General features: G+C 38.7%; 1 protein-coding gene across 3 annotated transcripts in view; it reads left to right on the forward strand.

Moving 5' to 3' along the window:
* ADK (adenosine kinase) overlaps positions 1–21,664 on the forward strand; it is a 270,131-nt gene extending 248,467 nt beyond the window's left edge. For all 3 annotated transcript variants that reach the window (XM_071564265.1, XM_071564266.1, XM_071564264.1), the window contains exons 10-11: positions 3,334–3,420; positions 20,489–21,664. In XM_071564265.1, the coding sequence (XP_071420366.1) occupies positions 3,334–3,420; positions 20,489–20,613 (212 nt within the window). In that variant the 3' untranslated portion in view covers positions 20,614–21,664. The remainder of the gene's footprint in view (positions 1–3,333; positions 3,421–20,488) is intronic.
* Positions 21,665–24,298: the final 2,634 nt, after the last annotated feature.

The raw sequence follows: 24,298 nt of genomic DNA on the forward strand, positions 1-24,298 counted from the left end.
TCCAGACTGTTTTACCTACAAAAATGTTTTAAGCTAGATATGCTAGCACATGTTTTTGCCTGAGGAAAATAAATACCGATTTCACATCTTTATATGTAATGCGAGAGATTAGCAGTAACTAGATTTTCCAATGAGCTGATTTCTTCTGACTTATCTGTAAATATTGTCTTCAGCCTATGGAATCACAACATTAATGTTTGGGTTTGATTATTTCTGTATCATTCTGAAAGAGCTGTGTTCCTGCCTAAGGTAAAGTCATTGAGAGTTGAATCAAAGTCCCAAAATTTTAGATTTCATTAATGCTTTTTACTAAAATTTCCCTAATTATAGTCACCATGTTGCAATTTGCACTCACAATTCTGGGCTTCCAGGAAATACTATCCAAGTGGAATGTGTTGTATCATAGAAGATATTTGTTGCTTAAAAATAGAACACTGGATTTTATGCCTGGAGGAGCAGCACTTGGACTTCAAAACACTTACGTAATTATTCTTTATTTCATAAGCTTTCAGAATGATGAATGAAATCAGAACTGACTTTGAAAAGCAAGGCCACTGATGACCAGTGCACTTAGCCAAGGTGTCTCAATGTTCACTGTGATGGATTTGGGAGTTTTATAACATAATAGATCAAAAATGAAGTTAAAGCAACATTAAAGTCACCAAAGCAAGGATATTCAGAATGGAGACTTCTGCTTCATCGTAATTCACTGTGTTGTGCCTGGTTGTTGCAAAACACAGACCAGAAAGGGCAGTGAGCTATTTAGGTGCTATTACACAGACATGGCAATGTAATGTAATGGCAGCTTTAATTTTAACTGATTTCATAGATTGTGAAGGAAAGGAAGAAAAACCCCAAAGCTTGGTGTTCTTTTGTGTTATTTCAGTAAATGTTATTGTCAACTATAGTTTAGTAGACTCTACTAGAAGTTGTCCTGAGGTTAAAGAAAGATAATTTGCCTGTTGGATGTGTGCACATAGTAATCTTTGTAATGTAGTATGTGCTCCTTTTGAAACTTCAGTACGTCAAAATATGACAATATTGCTCCTCTTGACAATATATATATAAAGTTATATAGAGAAAATGTATGACCCAGGTAAGGATGGAAAACTGATCAGAAAAAAACCCCAACCTTTTAAAAAATTGTTCAGGAGACAAATATCTTGATGGTATTTGGGATTTTAGGCTAATTCCATTACTTACAATTATATCTACTGCAGAAAGAATAGAGTAAGAGCTCATAGTGCAATACTTACCTGAACATACTAGAGGGAGCTGAGGAAAGGAATCAAGACAGAGGAGGAAAAGCAAGGAGAAAGATGATGGTGAGAACTTTCATTTGTGCTAGTTTGCTTGAATAGAATCTTATTCGATGCCAAGCCCCATTTACGGCATTCAAAATACAATGTCTGTGCATTGTTCACTGTCTGTGCCCAAACACAGACATTTGTATGCATATGCAAGTGTCTGCTGTGCATTTAACGTGGAACATCTGTGTGTGCCCATGCACACTTGGGAAGGTTAGTTTATTACAATGTGTCTTTGACATACTTATCACATTGTTCATTGTTTTAGTATTATCTAGAGCAAATCAATATACCTTCCTGTGAAATGGGTGAATATACTCTGCTCATCTGGCAGAGTTTAATGTAAGACCTCTCTTTCTTCATTTCCAATTCAAATGAATCCTGTTAAAATTACTAAAAAACATTGCTCTTGAAGACTATCTTAAGAGCACAACACAGCATTGAAGCACATTTCTAAATAGTTTTCTTAACAGGATAGAGAGTAGGATGCACTTAGAACTGACTGAAACCTGTTTTTTAATTGGAATATTCATCTATGTTTTTCATTGCCCTTTTTCCTTTGCCTCTCATGGATGGTTGTTGCTAATGTTCCCCTCCCCTCCCCTCCTGGTGGGCCAGCCAACAGTTCCCTCTGGAGGCAGCATCATTATATCTGCCTGGTTCACTTAGTAGCAGATGGTGAAGTGCAGTAGAGCTGATACACTGCATTTCACAGAAACCAGGATCCTTCTGGTACCTCTGCAGCATACACAGACTTGCCCGATTTGAGACTGCAATTTCTTTATATGCCTTCCAAACTACGTTTCCTTGTTTGCTACTGTGTGCATGAATGTAAGAGTGATTTTTATGATCTGCTCTGTTGCTGGACAGTGAAGAAACTATGCATCTCCAGGTTTCGGCAACTGGAAGATCTCTTTTCCATTTTATTTATATTTTTACCAAAAATTAAAAGAAAACAGCTCTGATGGTTTTCATTTTCACTGGTTGACAGGCTTTTCTTCCTCCTCCCCTTTTTGTAATTCCTGCTGTCTGCCAAAGGACAATCTGTTTGCTCTGAGACAGTTTAATGCATAGTGACTACCAGAGGCAGAACTTCCATTGGCTTCGTTACAGGGGTAATTTACACTTTAACAAGGTATTGTGACAAGGTGGTAATTATATTTTTATCACGTCATTATGACATTACCACCTGGAAAGCCATAGCTGATTAATTAGTGGCATATATTAAATTTATAACTCTAGAACTCAAAAGTTATCATACCTAAATGGTGTAATTATGTTGAACTGTGGTGTGGCAGCGAATTGAAGGTGACGATGCTGATTATCCACCTATTGCAATGGGTTTAATGGGTGTGAGTAGAGGGCAGGGAGCTGAAGGAAACAGTTGGGTTTTTTTAAAATAAATACCAAGGAAGAGGGTGAGTCATTGAAATCGTGAAACCAGACCTAGTCAGATGGCAAGTTGTAAGCCTTCTTACATATATGGGGTTTTTTTAAAGATGTAATTTGAGAGCTCTTTGATTTGCGCTTGCTTCGCATTTTACATCACAGTTTTATTTTAGCTAATTCACATGTATTTTGGTTTGCACAGTGCAGCAATTTCAGTTGATCTTTTGGAGGCTTGTACTGGCCATTCTGGAGACTTCATCACCTCTCTGCAACCAGTAGGAAGCACTGGTTTTGGCAGAACAGACTTTTCTTGGTCTTGTCCATATGCCCAGGTGTTTTATGTTGTTCTTTCTGATTTACTTTTTTTCTCTTGTCCTTAACATTAGGAGGTAGAGAAAATAAATGAGGCTGGAAGTAAATAATGAAAATGCCCACAACAAGTAGCTTGATCCAATCTGTTTCTATATCCCTATGTAGTAAATACAGACAGAATTATAAACCCAATCTATTTTTATCCAAATTATCGTGCTAAAGGTCAGAGCTCCAGCTTTGAATTGTTTTGATTTTCACTCTTTGTTGTGGTTTTCAAAGTCATATTTCCAAGTAACTCATGTTTTATTCTTTCCTTCCTCTACAGAAAATGAAGTGACTACTTTCCCTGTGTTGGTGAGTGATCAGAGTGAAATTGTGGATACCAATGGTGCTGGAGATGCATTTGTTGGAGGTATTTCTTATTTTTTTCTGTTGTTTGGAAATTATCCTGTTACTCTCTCTGTATAAAATCTACTGTTTTTTCATTCAACTGTCCTTCAGTACAAGCTTCATTCTTTTACAGCTTTTCTCTGCATCCTGAAGTTATATGATTTAATTAAGTTCTGGTTTCCAAAGGGAAAGTGTGTTCTATTACTTCGAAAATAATACACCATTCTGCTGTACGGTGGTCGTTTTCATGAGATTAATTGTATCTGTCAGACTGTTGCATAAACAAGCTGCATCAAGTACTATATAGTGTACAGAAATCCCTCCTGGCTTAAATGTTAACACATTGTTGTTCTTTAAAACAGGTTGTAGTGAATATTAAACAGTATGTTAATAAGTGAGCATAATGTCTCTGATCATGTCAATTTTGTTAGAACATCTGCTTCCAATACAATTATTTGGACATCAGAAAAGAACGCAAAGGGTTAATTTGTTAAAACAAACCCAGAAAATATCTGGCATTGCTTAATATCCATTTGCAAACTTACTATTTTTTTTGGCACAAGCTCTAAGGAAAAAAGAGGATGTTATGTCTATGCCTGTTTTAAAAATTATTCAATATAAGCCAAAACCCAATATAATCCAAGATTTCTGTCATTCAGTGTAACCTTCATCCATGTAGTTCCGTGATGCATTATTGCATCCTGAAGGCTCTAATATCCAGTATGTAGTAGCTGTAAGGAGCTCCATTAGTCACTAATTTACTGGAAACATTACCAAAGAGACTTTATAAATAGAATTGCAGGGCTCAGTCTTGTAGCTATGAAGGGGATAACAAGCAGTGTGTTACCAAATTAAAGCTTCAGAACTGTGTCCCATTTCAATAAAGTATTCAATATAAGCTTAATCTTAAGCATGTGAGTGATTCCATCTGTACTTAGTACAGCACTTAAACCTATGATAAATTTTCAGTATATGCTTAAATCTGGCTGAAAATAGGAATGTTTTGACTCATTAGGTCAGTGCTTTTGTGAATCAAAAGGACAGAAATAGAGGGAAACACATTAGGTCATATTATTCATACACCTTTTAGGGCATGCTTGTCACTCTCTATTGTTCCTAAATCACAAACAAGACTAAATTTAAAGCAGTAGGTAACAGTGAGTATAACATAAACAAGATCATCTTCAAGTGTTTGTCCTTGCATGCATTTTCTCTGTGTGACAGCTCTGCCAGTAAGCTGCTGTTCTTGTGAGGGGAAAAGAAAGAAAGAAAAGACGTTGCCTACTTTGTTTTCATGTGTCTGCGATGTTTATCTCAGGTTGTATTTATTCTCAGTTCTTCAGATTTTTAGGCATTTTGAAATCAAGACTTTTTTTTTAAATAATCCTACTTTTGTACTTTCCTAGTTTATCAGCAAGAAAACTATTGCAACTAAATAATCAGGACCTTAAGAACTGCCTGATCTCTAAAAAAACCTTCCTCTTTAAATTACATCCTTTCCCCTGCTACTGCCATAGCTGCTGTTTTTCTGTAGAAGGGCTAAAACATTGACTTTGGTAGTTACTCAGAATACCTTGAATGTAAAGGCTGATATAAGCCACATCAGTCTGTATAAAACTACCAGTCCACCAACAGGGTGAGGAGTTCAGGCACATCCTGTCAGACTGGTCTTGGATCAGTTGTGAAATTCCTTTCTCAGAGAAAAATGATGTGGACAATTCTAAACTGAGGGAGGGAAGGAGATCTTCTAAAATATCCACGCTCCTTTGTCCATCAAAGTGTTGAGATATTGTGTCTGGATAGAACAACCTTCTGTATATTTGGGGTAATCTTTACACAGGTGCTGTATCACCGTTTATGGATGTACATTATTTTCCTCAGTTGCCCCACAAACAGCGCTGAGACATCAGATGCTTTTCCTATGGAGTACAAGTGCTGCACTCCAGTGCATTGTACAGTTCTCCTTTACTACCAGGGAAAGGAAGGACCTCAGCTGGTTTTCCCTCTGCAGTGGAATTCAGCTCAGCAGTTGCAAATCTGTCTGAACTCTCCTTGTGGTCAGACACTTACCTGAGTACTGATGTGTGAGCGTAGGTTCTTGTTGCACCATGTTTCTTACGTGACTCAAAGGAACATGAGCTTTAGAATAGCTGCAGTTCTTCCATTATCTTCTGGGATATCTTAGCTCTCCTCTATCACTCCATAAATAATTAATTGATCATTTATTCTCCTCAGAGAACAGATTCTTCTGAGTTTAGTCCAGATGGGAGAATTGGGAGCCGTAACAGCCTAGATACACAGCTGGTTCTAGTCTTAGGTGCTGTGGTCTCCTTCTTCATGGAGTCATTTAATTTTCCTTCCCATATGTAGGAAATAGTATACTGGACTGGATGGGCTTTGATTTGGTCTGTGTTTCATTTGGGGGAAATGTCTGTATTTTATCTGTATCACACTTTTCATGTGTTTTCAAAGTACTTATTTGCAACAGGAAAAGTTCTTTATTGTCTCCTTACCAGCAAGCCCTATGCAGTGATGTTGGTGATGCTGCTCAGCATACGTGTCTTCTGGTGGCTCTACCACTGAGCCAGCTGCAGTGTTACTGTCCTGACAGAATTTTTGTAACAGAATGGTTGTATTCTCCTCGGTGCTTTTCTACCTTCTTTCTTTGACTAAGGATTTCATCAGTTGTCACTACCTAGGCAACAGTACATGGAATGTTTTCATTTTAGCATCTTTGTAGTAAAATGTTTCAAAATTAATCCCTTAACTAAAGAATTCACTTAGTGTGATAATGTACTCTTCTGGAAGCATAGTTCCTTTATTCAAACAGCAGAGAACAGAACTCCCGTGGCAAAGTTTCCCATATTTCTCTGTGGCCAGTACATAAACATGACTGAACAGTGGTTTTGTTGGAGCAAGTGTCTTGGCTGAAAGGGGAATGTGGGATATAATGAGAATTAACCCCATCAAACAGGACTTATTTTATATTAGGAGGTCAGGTTTGCTAGACTCTGTCATATTTTGAAAGGTCTTTCAAAGTGCCACTCTCTTCCAGAGGTATAACTCAAGACTGTCAGGAAATTCCTTCTCAATAATCATGCCAGCTTGGCAAGTCACCCCTCCTGTTTCTTCATGTAAAAATAGAAAATAAGAAATCTGTTGGGATTTTTTTACTAAACTATTAGAACTAGTGAAGGTCTTGAAACCTTAAAGGTCTGAAAAGTTTCAAGGCACAAAGTTCCTGAGCACTTCTAACTCTGTGTGTTGATTCATGAGTTCGGCATTTCTGAACATGAAGCCGCTGGCCTCCAAGGAGAACTAGCTCACCCCAACAGCCAGCAGCAAGAAATAAACTGCACTCTTCAGTTGAAATGTGTTTTTATTAAGTTGGCACCAGGAATATCTCTGAACTTCTTGCCTCTTACTGCAGACATTAAGTTATCTGCCACTTAGGCTGGTGCAGTGCATGAATGAGAAACTGGGGTTTAAAATTGCTGCAGGAGTCTTTATGCTAAAAACACTTCTCTCAACAATACTAACACATTTCTGCCTTTATTGCTTTCTAACTACACTACTACCTTTTAGAAGTTTAAGCAATAATAATTTACTTTGTAGCACCTCTTGTGGTTTTCAGGGGTACCACAGATTTTCAGTTATAAATCCCTGAAATAAATACCCATAAATTCAAGTTTCAATTCCACCTCCAGATTCATATGACATTGACAAATCACTTGAGCTTTGCTGACATGGCTTATGTCACAAGAGTGCTCTTAATGGAATTACAGCCTTCATTTATAGAGTTTGGGGAGCATTCTGTTGCTCATTAAATTAACATTTATTTATTACTAGTCAGCCCCAGTCTGAACCATAGCAATAATGATAATCAAAACATATTTAATAACAATAAATAGGTTGAAATATGGACAGTTTTACCATCTTATGCTTTCCTTTATGCCATCCTGCCCTCTTTAGCCAATGTAGGTCTGCCTTCTGTTTGAACTCCGCTGTCATTGCCACCGAAACTAATGAAAGCAATAAGCATCTGTTCTGATAGTTGCTGCCATTGTTCCCTGCAAAACATCTCCCTGGAATCTGACTACTCACTGAAACTGGGTAGAGTGTTCAAAACAAATGAATAGGAGAAGGTGTAAAATCAATGTTTCTCCAAGTTCCATCAATATAAATATATTGACTCAGTAATCTGCTATGATTTAGTCATATACTACATGAAAAGTACTAGAGTATGAAGTGGAGCCACAAATCATTTTAAAGTAGTGTGATGAGGCAGTGACAGAATGATTGCAGCAAGTGTATGGTACTTATCACCATGCTATAAAGATGTTATACCATTCTCAAGGAAAAGAAATCCCAAGGTAGAAGGAGCTCTTCATTAAGCATTGTACGGTGCCAAACACGAGCCGACAGCAATTTGCCTCTGTCAGTATCAAAGCCGAGGTCAGTGGCTCAAACCACCTGTCAATTTAAAAATCGCATTGGCAGCTTTCATGTGCTGAGGAATCTCATAAAGCTTCTGACTGCAGTTTGAAAGCTACACTCATTTTTGGTGCACATACTTACAGAATAAGCAGTTCTCTCTCTTTCTTGTGGAGCCCAGCATGAGCCTTACGAGATGGCCAACTACTGTCTCAACTATCAGAGAACTACTCTGATAGAGACAGCGAGAGCAGCAAAAGAGGAACTGTCTTCTTTTATGTGTCCTTGTGTGAGTGGACCTCATGGGCATCCTTGTTGCCTCTTCAGAGGCCACAGGGCTTAGTGAACATACTTCCCTTCTTTTGTTTCCATTTCAGCCAAACTGGCTCTATAAAGCCATTCCCTCATCCTTGATGTAGAGGTTAATTCCAAATGCAATTTGTCTGTCTTAATCTAAATGTCTCTGCAATTAGATAAAGACCTTGGACTTGTAGGAGTTTGCCTAAAGGTCCTCACATTGCTCAAATGTTAGCCTGTTTTCATGAGGTAAATGCATATTATTTTCTGTAGAATGACATCCAGCTTTGATTTCAGAGGCAAGTAATATTTGACACACTTTTACATTATTGAAATGTTAAAATATTATCCTTAGTGTGAAACATTCTTTGAATATATTATACATGTACATATATATATATATTTATAAAACCATAGCACAAGAAATAAACATACAGGTTTGCAAAGAATACATAGTGCACAGAATAATTGCTCATCATTACCTCTCTACTATTTAAAGTTTGATTCAGAAACCTTTTTGAAAAAGGGTCTGATTCTGTTTTTTGAACACACTGTTAGATAACTTCGGAATAGCTTGACTGAAGCCAGTGGATTTAAACAAGTATACTATTGATAAACGATGGAAATGTAATTGAAATCAATATAATAATTTTTATGCTGTTACTCTTCAGAGTCCATCATTTATGGAGGAAATGCAACACTTTTTTAAATAAAAATATCATCTCAGTGGGATTTAACATCATCTGAGTTGACCGTGCCTTAAACCAGGTGGCTGAAGTAGGTGACCTCCAGAGGTCCCTTCCAACCTACATTTTGCTGTGGTCCTATGAGTTTAATTCTATAGGTATTATGTTCCCAGGTGCCAGTTCCTGCTCCTCTGGAAATCCAGCCTCAGTCATCTTCAGAGGGCGATGTTGGTGGCTACAGAGTAGGAGCTGACTGAATTAAAAGTGAAGCTTATAGAATGGGAATTCCATCTTCATGCAATAAATCTTATCTACGACAAAGAGGGACTGTACTCATGACTTTGTTTAGTAAGTCCCTTATGTATTTCATGTGGGGCAGTTGTGTTGGATGGAGGCATGTGCACGTGTGAGAAATTAAATAAGCTCTTATGAATAGTTGCTAAATGGCTATTCCAGGACTGCTAAACATGCAGAAAGATCTGATAATGCCTTCAGCAGAGATAGATTTGAATGGTTTGTCAGAATACTAAATTATGAGTAAGTTTGAGACTATATTAAAAGCAAAGTTACTTAATGGATTTCTAGGGCCCTTGAAGATTGTGGAAGAATTTGTTTTCACTAAAAACAAATATTCGTCTTACTTGTTGCATTTTCCTCTCTGTATAAATTTCTGTTGTAAGAACTGCCCTCCCTTCAGTACTCACCACCCCTAAAATGTTCTGGATTTGTTGAAATAAGAGTTCAAGGAGCTAGGAACAGTTCTTTACTGAATAGCAGGAGCATGATATCAAAAGCTACTTCATCCACTTATTGAGGTCTTTAATTTTTATACGGTTTTTATACTTGTTTACCTTTGGAAGTTGTCATCATTTTTTAATAATGTTTGATAGAGAGAAATACAGTGGATAAAATATCACTGCTGTGAAGTATTCCCTTCTGATAACACCAGGACTCTGAGCTGCAGTTTCATTTGGCAGCTGTGAGTGAGGGGTATTTTTTGGTGATATCAATTAAATATGTATGTGCGTGTAACTTGTAATGGCTGATTTTTGCCACAAAATTTATCTTCACCAGCAAAGAGTGAGGGGATAGTACTTTGAATTGTTCTGTCTTTTCTTTGAAGTAAAGATAACAGTTATAACAGAAAGCAGCACTCTCTTAGTTTTCATTTATGCAACATGGGTGGCTAATTGCTTCTGAGCAGCCCTGTTGTTACTGAGATCATGGCGGATGAGATATTAAGCTTTGAAATAAAAATACTTTCTTAGTGTCATCAGCATTTTGACTGACGGCTCGTTTTGCCCGTTGGACACTCATGGTTTATAAGCAGCAGACAGGAGTGTGATAGCTGAGCTGCAGAGAGGGCATCAATCTTTTGCTTGCTAAGGGAGAACTTGTCAACATGTTCATGATGGCATTTGTAACTCTCTGAGATAAACATCACACCTCAGCTCAGGCTATTAGATGACCATGTTATCTCTGTAACTGACCTTCTACAAACTAGAAAATGACCAGATTTTGTGTTCCTGGTTGATTTTTCTCAGACTCAGCTAAAGGTGCATCATTACTCTGATCAATAGAGTGGCCAGTCACTAGTAATTTCAACATTAGTACTGGCTCAGTTTAGAAATTTGTCACAGTTTGAGTTGGAGCTACTGAAACAAAACCATAGAAATAGATATAGCTGAGAAAAAAAACATGAAATATTTTTATTTTCTTTTTACCAATTCTCTTATTACCAATTTGCATTCTGAATTATGTCTTTGGAAAGAATACACTCTTCTGTACATTATACTTAAAACTGGTTGCAAGTGTTGTCCACGTATAATTGTGATCCAACCTGGTTTAATTGTTTTAATTGCTACCCTTCTCTTGGTTTCTAACTGTTCCTCTTAATTTTATTACATATGTATTCTTTATCATAATGCAGTTACTTAAATGTCATAATTCACATTTTCACCTATTCAATTTAAAGGGAATCCAAAAAAAGACATTAATGTGAGGCAAAACATTAGTATACTTGCTGTCATTTTTTAAATAACATGTAGAAGCGAGAAATCCACTTAAAAAGATCAGTGTATGGAATTAAAAACCCTCAGAAGTTTCTAATTAGACTGAAGCAGGACCTGATCCTTTTAACCTCTGTGTGTCTCTGCCTGTCAGCGACACCACAGTGCTAAGGGAGCCTCAGTACACAGCAAGAGGATTAATATTTTGCAAAATTGGGTTTTAAAAGGCGTAATTCACCTCACCATAAATTCGGTGACATTCTGGACAGGTTTTGTGAGAAATAAACATCAAATAAGTTGCATACATTTTAAAAAACAAACCTACTGTGTTAAAAATAGATTTTCAAAACCAATTATAAAGTTCTAATTTTTGCTGTAATAGCTATGGGACAATTAAAAATTGGCTTAACGCCTCAAAGCAAATCATCACCGTTTAAAATACTTTGTCATGCCTACTATCCCTACCCTCATAACATTTCATTTTATGTTAATGTGTCATGTGTTAGAAAATCATGTAATGATAAAGAAAATGTTCATGTGGAAGGTTAGAAATTACTTTAATGAGTTATTATTACCTTGCTTGCAGACTGTTGGTAATATTTTTGTGTTATTTTAATGTATTCTGAGTAGAGACAGAGGCACTCATCAGATGGGATCATCAAGAACATTCCCCTGGGAATCAGGGCAGGATATAGTCCCCTAAGAAATGATGTGTCAGATTAGGCTGATGCTGTATTCGCAGGAGATAAAACACCACGCCAGGAAATATAAAAATACACCGAAATATGTTTTGTGTTTCCCATCTAATGTGCCTCGGTGGAGTGGTTTGGAGATTGGCACAATGACCATGAAGAAATAGAATTTACAATAGAAATTTATACAGAGAGCCTTCTCAGGCTGTGCCATTTGCTGGCTGGTCCTTGCTTGCAGCTGCTGTGTTATGTAACAGGATGGTAACATCTCCCAGAATTTATTCACTTCTCCCACACTGGAATGGGTTCATACTTGAAGTGGGAAGATGGCAAGAGCGCAATAAAAAGGAGTGAAAGTCCAAGTTGAAAGCAGTGGTAGTACCAGTGCTGGTACGTTGGTTTGCCACTGATCTCGGACTCAGCAGAATGGGACATTGTTACTGGGGATCAGTGAGTTATTCGTATCAATCCAGGACTGCAACAGATATTTAAGGAGGCAAAAGATATCAAATGTCACTGTATTAAAATAGGAGCATTATGAATACAATGCTAGGGTAGGCTATTTCAGCCCACAAAAGTCGAAAAATTCATAGGCTGCTTAGCTCTCATATTCTCACTGCATTGGGTGTTGCTTTTTGATTCTCTTCCCATACTGCTGGCTTGGCTGTGGGGAAGCACACCTGCAAATAAAACCTTCTGGGACATGGTTGCTCTGCAAACTCAACTTCAAATCACCTAGCTTTGGTGCATATGAATCACAGCTATGGAGCCTTTTTTGCACTTGAATATATGTTAAAAACTCAATAGAGGATAGTACATATTATTCCATTTTATTATCCTTAGAACTTCAGTATTTCTACATTAAATGAGTGCAGTTCTCTTCCTCTTATTCCAGGCAGTAGGTGTAGTAATCTGTACCATTTAATGTCAATACAACAGATCTCGTTTGAGACTCAGAAAATTTCCTCAGGTACTAATAAAAAAAAGCTTATTTCACTTTGCTGTCTCAAAAATTACTGAGAAGAATTTTAGATTTTGAAGAACATTTCTTTGAAATGTTTTTAGGAAAGACAAAGAGAAGTATGAGGCCAGAAAGTTGGGGTTTTTTCAAACAGAGAACAAACTTCCCCTGAAAATACCTGTATTGGTTTGGCATATGCAGTACCTTGAATATTCCTTGTAAACTTGGAGGCGTTTTTTAATCAAATGTTTCCCCTGGAGGCTGTTGGAGACAAGCCTAAGGCAACCAGATTCTGATCCTAAAGGAAGTTTCCCAAAGCTTATCATGTGGACTTGAAAATCAAAAATCAGACCAAACCATGAGAAGTTATAACTTTGTTATCAGTTTCCTCAGCCACAGTTTTCTTGGAGCATATTATAGACTGAAATGGTTCTTTTGTTGGACAATAAGGTGCTCTGGGGAATTTAACAGAAGTGATCTGCAACAGGTCCAGTGGGGAGGATTAATGTGGAAGGGTGTCAGAGTACAAAACACTCCTCTCCAGCTGCGAGCTATTCCCTCTCAAAAGGTGGACAGTCCACAGTCAAGGCAGTGACAGGAAAACTCCCATCGGTCTGAGCAGGCTTCACATCAGGATCTGTTTTCCCAACTCATGGCACAGCCTTCAGGACCAAACCACTCTAGAGTTACGAACACCATTCCTACTGGCACAAAAGCATCAAAGAAACCAGAGTGCTGATTTCCTTAGAGGGAGTTTCTGTGGGCCCAAGCACCTGTACAGGCCCTGGGAAGTCTGATCACACCTTGTTCTACAAGCAGCAGTGAGAGCTGGCCCAGTAGAGCCAAACAGCGGTAATCACATATGCAATGCAATGAAATTATTCAGCCTTGTGTAACTGATTCCTAACGGAATAACAAGGATGTAATGAAGTTTTATTTCATTTTTTTTTATTGTCACATTTCTGCAGGAATCTTTCATTAACATTTTCCACATGTAATGGTTTAAAGCATTAGAGACTGAGTTCTCTTTTTTGCTTTGTGTATTCAACACCTCCTCTCCCTTCCAGGAAAAGGCTGCTAAACTGAAAACACTCCTTTCACTTACTCATAGTTATCTTGTAAGTGTAAAGCTGTATTATTTGCATGTGTCCATAAATGACTGTATAGCCTCGGACTGAGGAAGACTTATACCTATCTGAGTGATCCTTACAGAAATTCAATGCATTCAAAATGTGTCCATAAATAAGAAGACGACAAGAGGGACAGGGACAGCAATACCAATACTCATTGCTTTTCTTGGTTTAGTATTCATTCTGATGATTAGAAAATAAGAAGTTTCTGTAAGAGGGTTGTACACAGGCAGTGAAATGCATTTAGCATGTGACCATTTGATAAATAAAGTAAATATAGACTTCTGAAACATTTTATTCCTGATCTCATGGTTTTGTCATTCTCTGGAAGTAAAAATATTGACATTTACCAGGCTGTTTGTTCCAGCTCTCTGATCTCCTGCAGTTTATTTATATAACAACCTTATCGATGAGCCTCTTACTCAGCTCTCTAGGTTTAACTGAGTTGAGTCGATTTGTTACCACAGCTTCAAGTAGCTGTTACAGAACAAGTGAGACATCCTAATAAAGCTGTAAACGTGTTTACTCAAACATGGTATTGATTTTACTTGGAGAGGGAGAAGGTAGTGCTTAGCATGGTGTCAGGGAGGATGAATTTAACTGCAGTTTTTCATTGTCATCTGTCATGGTTGTGAAACACTAAGTGAAGCCACAAGAGGATAATTAGAATTGCCAGAAATTTAGCCCCTAAAATCAGTTAACCACTTGAGATTTTTGTAGTTTAATTAGTTTTTATTAAAACTTTCCTCAGTGGTATAGTCAGGAAGGGTTTTCTAATGTTCTTTTCAGTGAGAGATTTCAAGGTTGCCACTTGTTAGATATATATCTTAAATGACTGTTTTTATGAAAGGGTTGGTAACCTTTTTTCTCTCAATTGTAATTAGCCTGGCACTACAGTTCTGCATAAGCACAGATCCATTTCATTTTAAACGAGAAAGACACTTGTTTCTACACATACACATTTGTATTTAATAACATGTATATACATGTATGGAATAATGCTTATAGTAAATTTAGAGAGAGAAAGTGTGGTAGTGTGTGAGGGTTGAAAGAAGTGTAGTGTGTTTGAAGGTGCTTACATTTCATTTGTCTTATGTACTGTAAGTCTGATGTGTCAGACCACAGTGCCAAAAGACATGAAAACAGAAGCCAAATCCCACCCTTAATCAAAAACGTTTCCATTTAGAATAGCCAACATTTGGTTTGATAGCAATGGGTAGGGCCTCTGGCTTACCACAGTTCTTGGCTGTAATATCCACCATCTGCCACAAAATTAGAAAAGGAGAAACCTCAGCCTGTTGACGTACGGTTGTTCGGTGACTGTATCACAGAACCAACCGATGCCAACATCTTTGACAAAAGCCAGGATGGCTGGTTGGCTCTTGGCAGCAGCATTGCCAGCCACCTGATTACAGCTGACCATGCTCATGCTAGCACAACATTCACCCACTCCAGCAGTGCTAAAAGACATCCAAAAAAGCCCCAGTCATATCAGCTACAAGGCTTTACATTGCTTGGGTAACGTTTCTTGAAAACTGCATCTTCCCACACTGCTGGCCTGGAAATCTAGTGGGATCACATAAAAATAGATGAGCGTTCCAGCAACTGCGATAAAATTCTGTATATGAATAAGAGTGTGAAAAGGTGCTTGCAACTGTCCCCACGGTAAAATAACACCATTTTAAAAAATGCAGTTCATAAATTAGGCTGTAGAAATTTTAAATACAAAGAAGAGGAGGCTGCTCAGCTGTTCATGATCCTTTCTGTGGCTGGGACAATTTTGCTGGTGATGGCCGGGCTAGCATGGATTATATTAGGTGCTTCAGGTTTCAGCTGGAAGCAGAGGATTGTCTGGAAACATCCCATAACAAAAAGGTTTCAAGGGGTTCTGACTCAAGGTCAGCTTGTAATTGTTTATAATTAATGCATTTGATAGTTGTCTTTTTTCTGCTTTTCTCTCTTGCATTAAAAAAAAAGAAAGAAAAAAGAAACAACACATTAATTTTGCCATGGGCCTTTTATAAAAGGTTGGAAGTGTGAGAGAAACTGCAGAAAGACGAGTAGTGGGGGAGCTGGGTGTCGGAGGCTATAAACAGATTTCCAGCCAGCATTAGTAATTAACAGTCATTAAAATTAATTGTCAAGTGTACAATTTGAAACGAAACATTTGGCTTCAATATGATCTGTTTTTAAGTGTTGCTAAACCATTACTGAAGCAGACCAGAACTGTTTTAAAATCTCCACTATCGGACTCCCACATTCCTGCCCAACTGCACTAGCACTAGGCATTCATTCAGAATTACCAGTGAGGATTTGTAAATAAAACTTTCAAAGAAATCACTGACTCCAGTGAAATTGCCTCAGTAATGTCTGTTTTGCTAGAAAATTGACTTGGTTCTCCTTTAACGATTTTTAAGTGCTACTCAGCATTCAGGAATAGCAAAGACAACACCTTTTGTGTCATCAGTGGTCTGTCTGGCTGTGTCTTTTCAAAATTATATTGACATCCCCAGTGAGGGCCTTGGTTTGGGTCTGGATTTACGCCTCAAGCACCACTTCTGGCACTTGGCTTACTTTGGTGGTGAGCACAAAAAGGAAAAAAGCAACTTGACTTCTCCATCCCTCAATTCTGTTTGCAGACATCATAACTAGAAACATCGTCTTTGTGAAAATGTAGTAAGGAAGCTGGAGATAATAAAGATTAACTCTCAATTATTTCAGGCACACTCTTCAGAGCAAAGTGATTTCAGAGTCGCTTTTCTCTCCTGAGCAGAAAAGAAATAATTAAGGGCCAAAAATAGCTATTGGTTTGTTATAATCACTTTTATCCTCTGGGAATGCAAATACATTTTGTACCACTTTAACATTTAAAGCAACTTTGGAAGCAAAGTTGTCTTTTCTTTCTAGGAAGATAAGTGAGATGAATCGGACACAGTTTTGAGTAGGTTCTTACCATGATTCAGTGATGGTGCCTACTTGGCTGTCTGTGCTGGTGAGGGACAAACGGCATCCCATCTACTCTGAAAGCTTATTGAGATGGCTCATTACAGCAAGGTGGCCTGCTGGACATCCTGCAACTGCCTTTTCTCTTACACAATTACACATGTTGGATATCAGGGCAGGAGTCAGCAGCAAAGCTTGAGTCCAGCTCTTGCCTTTGTGTTCTAGTGTGAAGAGGGTACACAATGCATCTAACAGCAACCAACAGCTTCAGCACTGCAGGAGTGCTAGTGCAGAATAGCTGCCCTTACAAGATGGAAAACAATATTGCCTGAAGTTGTTTTGGTAAAAAATTTGAAGTGAGGCTGCCTTGTGTAGCCAAAATATACTACTGCTTTCTGCACTCCACTCCAGTGATAGCCAGGGACTAGTTCAGGCCATGCAGAAATGAGAGGAGATGCTGAGCTACTTTATTATGTGCTGGGATGATCTAGTTCTGTGATCCCAGGCCTGTGATAGAGGATCAGAGTTCAGTCCTGCCGTTTTGGTCTGTGAAGCTGTAGGAGGAGTGTAAAGTAAGTCTGAAGCCATGTTCACTTATCTTGTTGCATTTCCAGTCATGGCACCTTAAAGAGATTACAGCCTTCAACTGCTTATCATCTTCCCGGCTTGCTGGTCAGGCTGTTTGAGTACTTAGTAACCCACTTCAGTTTAAATCATCTGGGTTAGCAAAGATCCACCGTTCAACAGCTTACTGCCTAAACTGGTCTGGCTCATTTTGACAGGGTGTCAGGTTATTCCAGCAGCAAAGAAGCATAGTGAAAAACAGATGGGTGAGTAATTACTTCAGCTGGAACTCAGAAGTTCTGAATCCATGCCTTGAGAGTGTGACTCATGGGGTTTGCATCATGGTACCTTATGCACTGGAGGAGGCAAACTCTGAATTATATTCTGACCATGTTGCTTTTTACTGCATTAACTAAAAAGAACATTCTGCAGCTAAGACAGCCAACCTGATAGAGCTCTTTGCTTCTCTGCTCAAACAACAGTGCTTTCTGGTGTTCCCTCAGGGTCTGCTTTGCCAACTGCCTAGTCTTACTATGTGATGTAGTTCTGTGTTTGTGATATGTATGTTTGTATTGTCATTCCATGCGATATTGTGTCACATACTGCTACTTCTATTTCATCTATGAAACACATACCTTTTAAGAGAAACTCAACAGACAAGAGAATGGTTTGAGGGCAAACTCCCCACTGCAGTTTCTACATGTCTCATATATGACAGCTGTACTTAATGTCATTTCTCCACCACTCTGAAATCACAGAGATCTCTCATTTCTATCCCCAATTAGAATAGGATGTTTTTTCACTTGACTCTGCTTTCATGATTTAGATCAGAATAAATAAGAAGTAGCTTCACTGAAGACAAAGATACATACTAGCTTGAAAGTACAGTGAGCCTGAGAGGTGGTGACAGTGTCACTCTAGTTGGCATTGAAAAATAATTCATGTTTTATGGTCCTCTGCTCTGTGGATTTTCTCATATTCATGTATGTTTGATGCCTTGATCATAAAGTTGTTCTTTCTTGTATAAAGCTCTCTCTGAATTCATGCTCTGCACAAAACCTAGTGTTTGCCTTTGGAGGCCTGCCCAGTGCATCTTCGATACTGACTGAGTCAGAAATGGACTGTCTTAACAGCCTCGTTTTACATATGGTTGCAACTTGCTCTCAAGTTCTAACCACCCAGAAGCACACTGGCAAGCTCCTGCCTCCCAGGCAGTTTCAATTTAATGATTGACATTCTCCACGTATCCAAGAAAGTTTCTCCTAAGAATGCATGTTAATTTAATGGAGAGCAGACCATTTTCTTCTCGTTATTCAGAAGTGGTCTGATTTCTGCCAGGCATGCTGTTTGAATTTCTCAGCAGTTACCCAACTATTGCAGCTGGACCATCCTGCCACAGTTGTGTTGTCTGTCATCCCTGACTACCATCAGTGATAGCACTCACAGCACAATTTCTTCCTGTTTCAGATTCTTATCTTTGTACTGTATACTGATAACTCCTGTCTTTTTCACTTGTGCTTATGGACTTCTGCTGTAGAAGCAGTCATCTTTACCCAGCTAGTGTCAGTCAATATCTGTGAAATTCCAGCAAATATGTAGTTCACCAGGAAAGTATTGATGTCAAAAACATACAAGTTTTCTCCTAGTTGCCAACTAATCTGCCTACTCTCTATTGCCTCCCTATTCCAATGAAAACTATTTGATTTATAGCTTTTGTAGTTTCAAACTCTTCTCCCATTTTGTGCAAGTAAGAGAAGACTATACATCAACTAGGCTTCTTTTCACTATCAGTCAGGACCAAGAAGCCAAGATAGATCTTGGTAAGCCATGAAAACAGGTCTTTTGCTTACCAGTATTATTCTTCATTAATCTAACCTTATTTTTCATGTTTTACATGATTTTTAATCTCCAAGGAGCAGATACTATTGCACAGGATAAAATATTTTTACTATCTTCTAAAATTTTTATGTAATGTGCCACAAAAGGAAATACTTAGAAAAGTAGCACAGGTTAAATGAGAGCATCACAAAACAATGTAGAGTCTTTGTCACAACAAGAACCAAGATGAACAGAACAAGTGTATAGGAAAGCAAACTAGCAAAACATACCAGCTTTAAATCAAAATTAGTAATATGTCAGAAGTTGGTACCTATGAGCTACACATACCGAGGAGAGACATGGCTGCAAGACTACATTTGTACTGTCAAGGCCCAAAGCCTGAACATGACACAGAAACTTGAAATGGTGGATGAAAGTTTTAAAAAGAACATCTTTCAGCTTTCTAGAATTCTGATTTTCTTGGGCAAGAGTTACTTTCCTCCTGTGATTGGATGAGGAAGAGAGATACATCTGAAACATATTAAAAACAGGATAAAAGTGAATGAAATATTACCTCTAGAATGACAGAATGGAGTTTCACATTATAAGGCACTAAGTTTACTTTTCACATTTTGAAAACCTCTTCCAAATTTAAATACATATTTCACCTCTGCCATAAGTTCTGTCGTGCTTTTGATCACAATAGTTTCAGCCAAGGCAAAATGTTTCAGAAATGAGGGACTCAATCCATAAAATCTGGTGCTGCTTGTACTTAACTTCTCCAAGTACCTTTTTAGGACTCTCTGCTTCTAATCATTTAAAGAGGTGCTCAGGCTTTCCAAGCACTTGGCTCCCAGGGATTTCTGGCTTTCCCAGCCACACGTGCCATGGCTGTGTTTGCAGCTGTGAGTCTGAGAGGCGCTTGGTTCTCCCTCCAGCTTGCTGTTCATGAGCGTAGTTGCTCATGCTCAGAGGTACCCACTGTTTCTGAAGTCTTAGGTTAAATGTCCCATAGTCAAAGGCACCAGATGTCATCTGGCTTTTCTCATCAGGTAAAAATTTTTCACCTCCTTTGCACTGTGAGCACCTGTAACTCTGACTATAGATAACGTTTCTCTGTTAGGTGCCTTCCTCTTTTTTGGAGAAAAGCTTGCAGACAGTTGTGTGGGGCTGTAGCTGTAGCCAATAAGAACAGAAGGGGCTCTTTTCAGCAGGGAAAACTGCTTCTTTGTTTTTAAAATGGTCTTTGAGGAATCAGGGGTTATCTCTGGAAGAGAACAACAACTGTGGTAAAATCATTTTGAGGACATTAATAATGATCAGTCTTGATAATCTTTAGTTCAGTTGAAGCTACTAAATGGAGACTTCAGATGGAAATAGCAGCAGCACCACTCCAGCTCTGCAGGTCGCTCCGGCGCAATACTCGGTTTACACTGGCCTGGGTACCTGTGGGCAGGCCAGTATTTCAGTGCTTTATCCTGTGGGAAACTGATACACTCAAAAAATCTAATCTAACCGTTTGCTTCCTTTTCTTTCTCTCCCACTTGGTTCCATAGGCTTTCTGTCCCAGCTCGTCTATGACCGGCCCGTGACCGAGTGCATCCGGGCTGGGCATTACGCAGCCAGCGTAATCATCAAGCGTTCAGGGTGCACCTTTCCAGAGAAGCCTGACTTCCACTGATACTGGTATATTGGAGGGATCAAGAGTAACTTCTGTGTTGCGATGGGATTGCTGCCTAAATTTTTCCTCATTCCCTTTCCTCACCTTTCCAATACCTGCATCAACGCTTCTGTACTTCTGTTCATTGTATCCTAAACAAAATATATATTTCTATGGTGTTTTCCATTTCATATATCTACCATGTCTTGGTAGTCTTGACTTTTGGAAACAGTGCTAAGTGAAGCTTATTATCTCATCCATCAGGAAAAAATGTTCTATTTACACAGTTTACAAGGAAGTACCATTTAAATGACACTGCTGATTAACACCATTAAAATACTTCTGTTGAATTATCTAGTTTGTATCCAGCTGTGGCCAAATCCTGTTGAACTTACATGAAATCAACAGAGCTGACTTAATTTGTCACTTAATGTTATAAAACAGGAATTGTTCTTTCTATATAGGGGAGCCAGACTAGTGTAAAGAGCAGCGTAAATGTCCCAAGAATTTCCATATGTATTGGAGTGTACAAGATCTGGCCATCAGATCCAGCCCAGCTTCCATGAAAGTGCATCACTGTTTTGTCAGTAATTTAAGGACCTCATGCATTCAGTGGTCTTGCACTGGTGGCAGTAACTTTGGGTCTGGCCCTGTGTGAGAGCAGGCTCTGGCCACTTTAATCTGTCAGAGCATCGAGAGGTACAGTCACTTTTATCTGTCAGGTCAGCTAGCAGATAGGTACTTTCAGTGATTTCAGGGCAGATGCATGAGTTGATGATGAACATAAACATACAGATAAGTCCTATCTCCTCTATGTGAGCTTCCTAGAGGCTGCATTAAGGTACACATAATGAAAATGAGGTACAGAAATATTTATGCAGGATATATTGACAGGATATGCCAAATGGAATCTCTGAAACGCACATTTTTAAACTTTTAAGTTACTTTGGATAATTAAGCAATATGGTGGATTTTGTTTGTATTTACAGTATTCAAAGAGGTGATCTGATACTGCATTCATTACTTTGCTATGTAATTTGATACTGATAAATAAAAAATTGTCATACAGTAACTCCTGGTTTGGTATTGGTATGTGTCTGTCTTTCTTTTGTGTATCTGAAATGGGAACAAGAAATGGGTGCTTAACCCACAGCACATGCTAAATCTCAACATTTTATACATGACTTTCAGTGTCCATGTGGGTGTGCAAGAGTGATCTCAGCATTAAGGAAGGGAAGGAACATCAGTTTGATGTTTGTACCACAGAAGAGATGAAAAATTAATGGCTGGGACTCACCAAAGAATGTTAAGTCACTGCAGGGGTCTCACTTTACTGCTCAGCACGGAACAAGGGACACACAGAGATGGACTGTTGTTATTACAATTTGTGTAACGCAAAGAGCACAGGGAGAAATCGAGGCTAGGATCCCAGTTCCCTTGTTTGGCTCAGTATCCAATCTGACATATTGGACAACAGGCTCTGCCATCTTAGAGATCACCTGGTGGTATTGCTGCAAGTACATCAATCAGCAACTTCTGAAAATCCTCATGGGTCCATAGAACGCCATCACTGCCAGCACAGGGCACTGCGTGGTGAGAACTGCCTGTGCTTCCAGGGCTCGGGCTCTCTCATGGTTCTGCCTGAGGATGTATTCACAGGCCTTGTCTATCTGCAGATCTACTCATGAACAGCTGTGTGCAAATAAGACTTATCTGGTTTTGTCAGAATGCTCTTCTCAGAAGAGCTTTAGACTTCACATTTCTCATGTTCTAGCTTAGGAGAGAGGAGAAGAAATGAGTATGTTGGAGTGAAAATAGAACTGCAAACAAAACTAAAAGAGTACACTGCATGGTCTTCAGGCTTTATGGGTTGATCAGAATAGTGTTATTTTTTCAATCTCATAGTTAATTTCTAATTCTTTAACTTGATGTATCGATGTGATACATTTTTAACAAGAAAAGTTGACACACTAAAGACAGATGTGTGGCAGTCCCTCCCTCCCTCCCTCAACCCCTTTCTCCCTTCCTTCCCTTCCTTTCTTTCCTCCCTCCCTCCCTCCCTTCCTTTCTTCCCTTCTTTCCACTATTCCTTGTTTTCAATTCAGGATGCAAGAGTCAGGTCAGAGGTTCTGTTCTAAGCTTTTCCACTGATGTGCTTGGTGAGCTTGGGCACCTGACATTTGGCTCTGAGTGTCAGCTACAAAGCATAATTTGAAGGCAGTGGGAGCAGCTGAGGAATAAACTACTACCCAATTCAGAGGAGGGCATCAGAGTCTGACCCGATCTGTTTAGCCATGCATTATTTCTCCAATATCTGTCAATGGATATTTTTGGATGATATATAGCTACTTAGAAATACATTGCCAAATCACGCTAAATAATTTCAGTTTGTGCTGTAAAATTGCCTGACTATTTCATTCTGGATTATTTTCAGGATCTGTATTCCTTTCCTCCTTACTGAGGGAAGTTTATCTATGCAAAGGATAATGGTGTCACCCTTAATATTGTCTCTCAGAAATAATCTTCCTCTGTCTGCCACCTTATTCCGCACAGAGGCATGTTAGAAAACTGGGCTTTCTGAAAAACATCATTGAAAGAGTTGTCTGCCAGTGACATGTGCCACTGTCTCAAATCCCAGATGGGATGACTGAAGTGACTGTCACTGAACTTGAGCCATTATTTAAAGCCAGAGTTCTTACCTAGGTTACTGTCAGGAAAACAAATATTGGAAATCCATTTCCCACTAGCCACCGGCCAAAGCATCCCTCACTTCCCTTTTGATGGAAATAAAACTGCGTCTCCTGTGCCCAGCATCGCACATTTAAGATTTGTTTTAGTTACCAACTAACTCAGTAGCAATGCTGTTGAGATTAACAGGCAGGGAAACAGACTCAGTATTCAGAAAACTACATTCTAAATAGCTGCAAAGAATGAAGGGCTGGAAACCCAGAAATAAAGGTTGTGCTTCTGTTTCTGCAGGTGATCAACTGTGTTACTTTGTGCAAATCACTTTCCTCTCTCAATCTCTTTCTGTAAAGACGATAAGCTCAATTAGATAGTGAACTTGAGACAAAAAGGTGGTAAGAATTCAAGTAGAGCAGTTATAGCCACATGTCTGCCTGCGCTCATTGCTGGTCTTCTGATTATTTGAATTTTCCATTTTGTATGTGAACTAACGTAAAGCTATTTGTTTACCCTTGAAAAAATAGCACTGGCTCTTGCTCCTTGTGTGAGGTTTAAGGCAGGGGAGGCAAAGGAGGGGAAAGGGAAGGTAAAAAGCTTTACTTAAATGATAGTGAAGTAAAATATGCTACATGAAAATGACAATAGAAATGCACACTGTTTTAAGATGACAAGCCTGGGAACAATCTTTAATTTAAAGAGTCTTATCCACAGTTTTCATAAAGAAATGTTAATTAAAAGTGTGATGACATGTTTGGGATTTAAAGGAAATCATTCTGCAAAGGATTTATAGCAATCACAGCTCCAGAGCATTAGGATTACAGATCCTTGTGCTGTTCCTTTTCAGTGATCATGTGATTGGCCTGCTGTTAAATATAGCTCCCATTTAGCGAATTGAGACAGGCATGGGAAAGGTAGGGAGAGTTTCCCTTTAACCAGTGGGATTTCAGAGGTGTTGGAGATTATACAATTCATTAGTTTTTATGTAAGATCAAAGGGAAAGAGGAAGTCTTAATTTGGGCAC

Source organism: Pithys albifrons, chromosome 9 (genome assembly GCF_047495875.1).
Source record: "Pithys albifrons albifrons isolate INPA30051 chromosome 9, PitAlb_v1, whole genome shotgun sequence".
Lineage (NCBI taxonomy): Eukaryota > Metazoa > Chordata > Aves > Passeriformes > Thamnophilidae > Pithys > Pithys albifrons.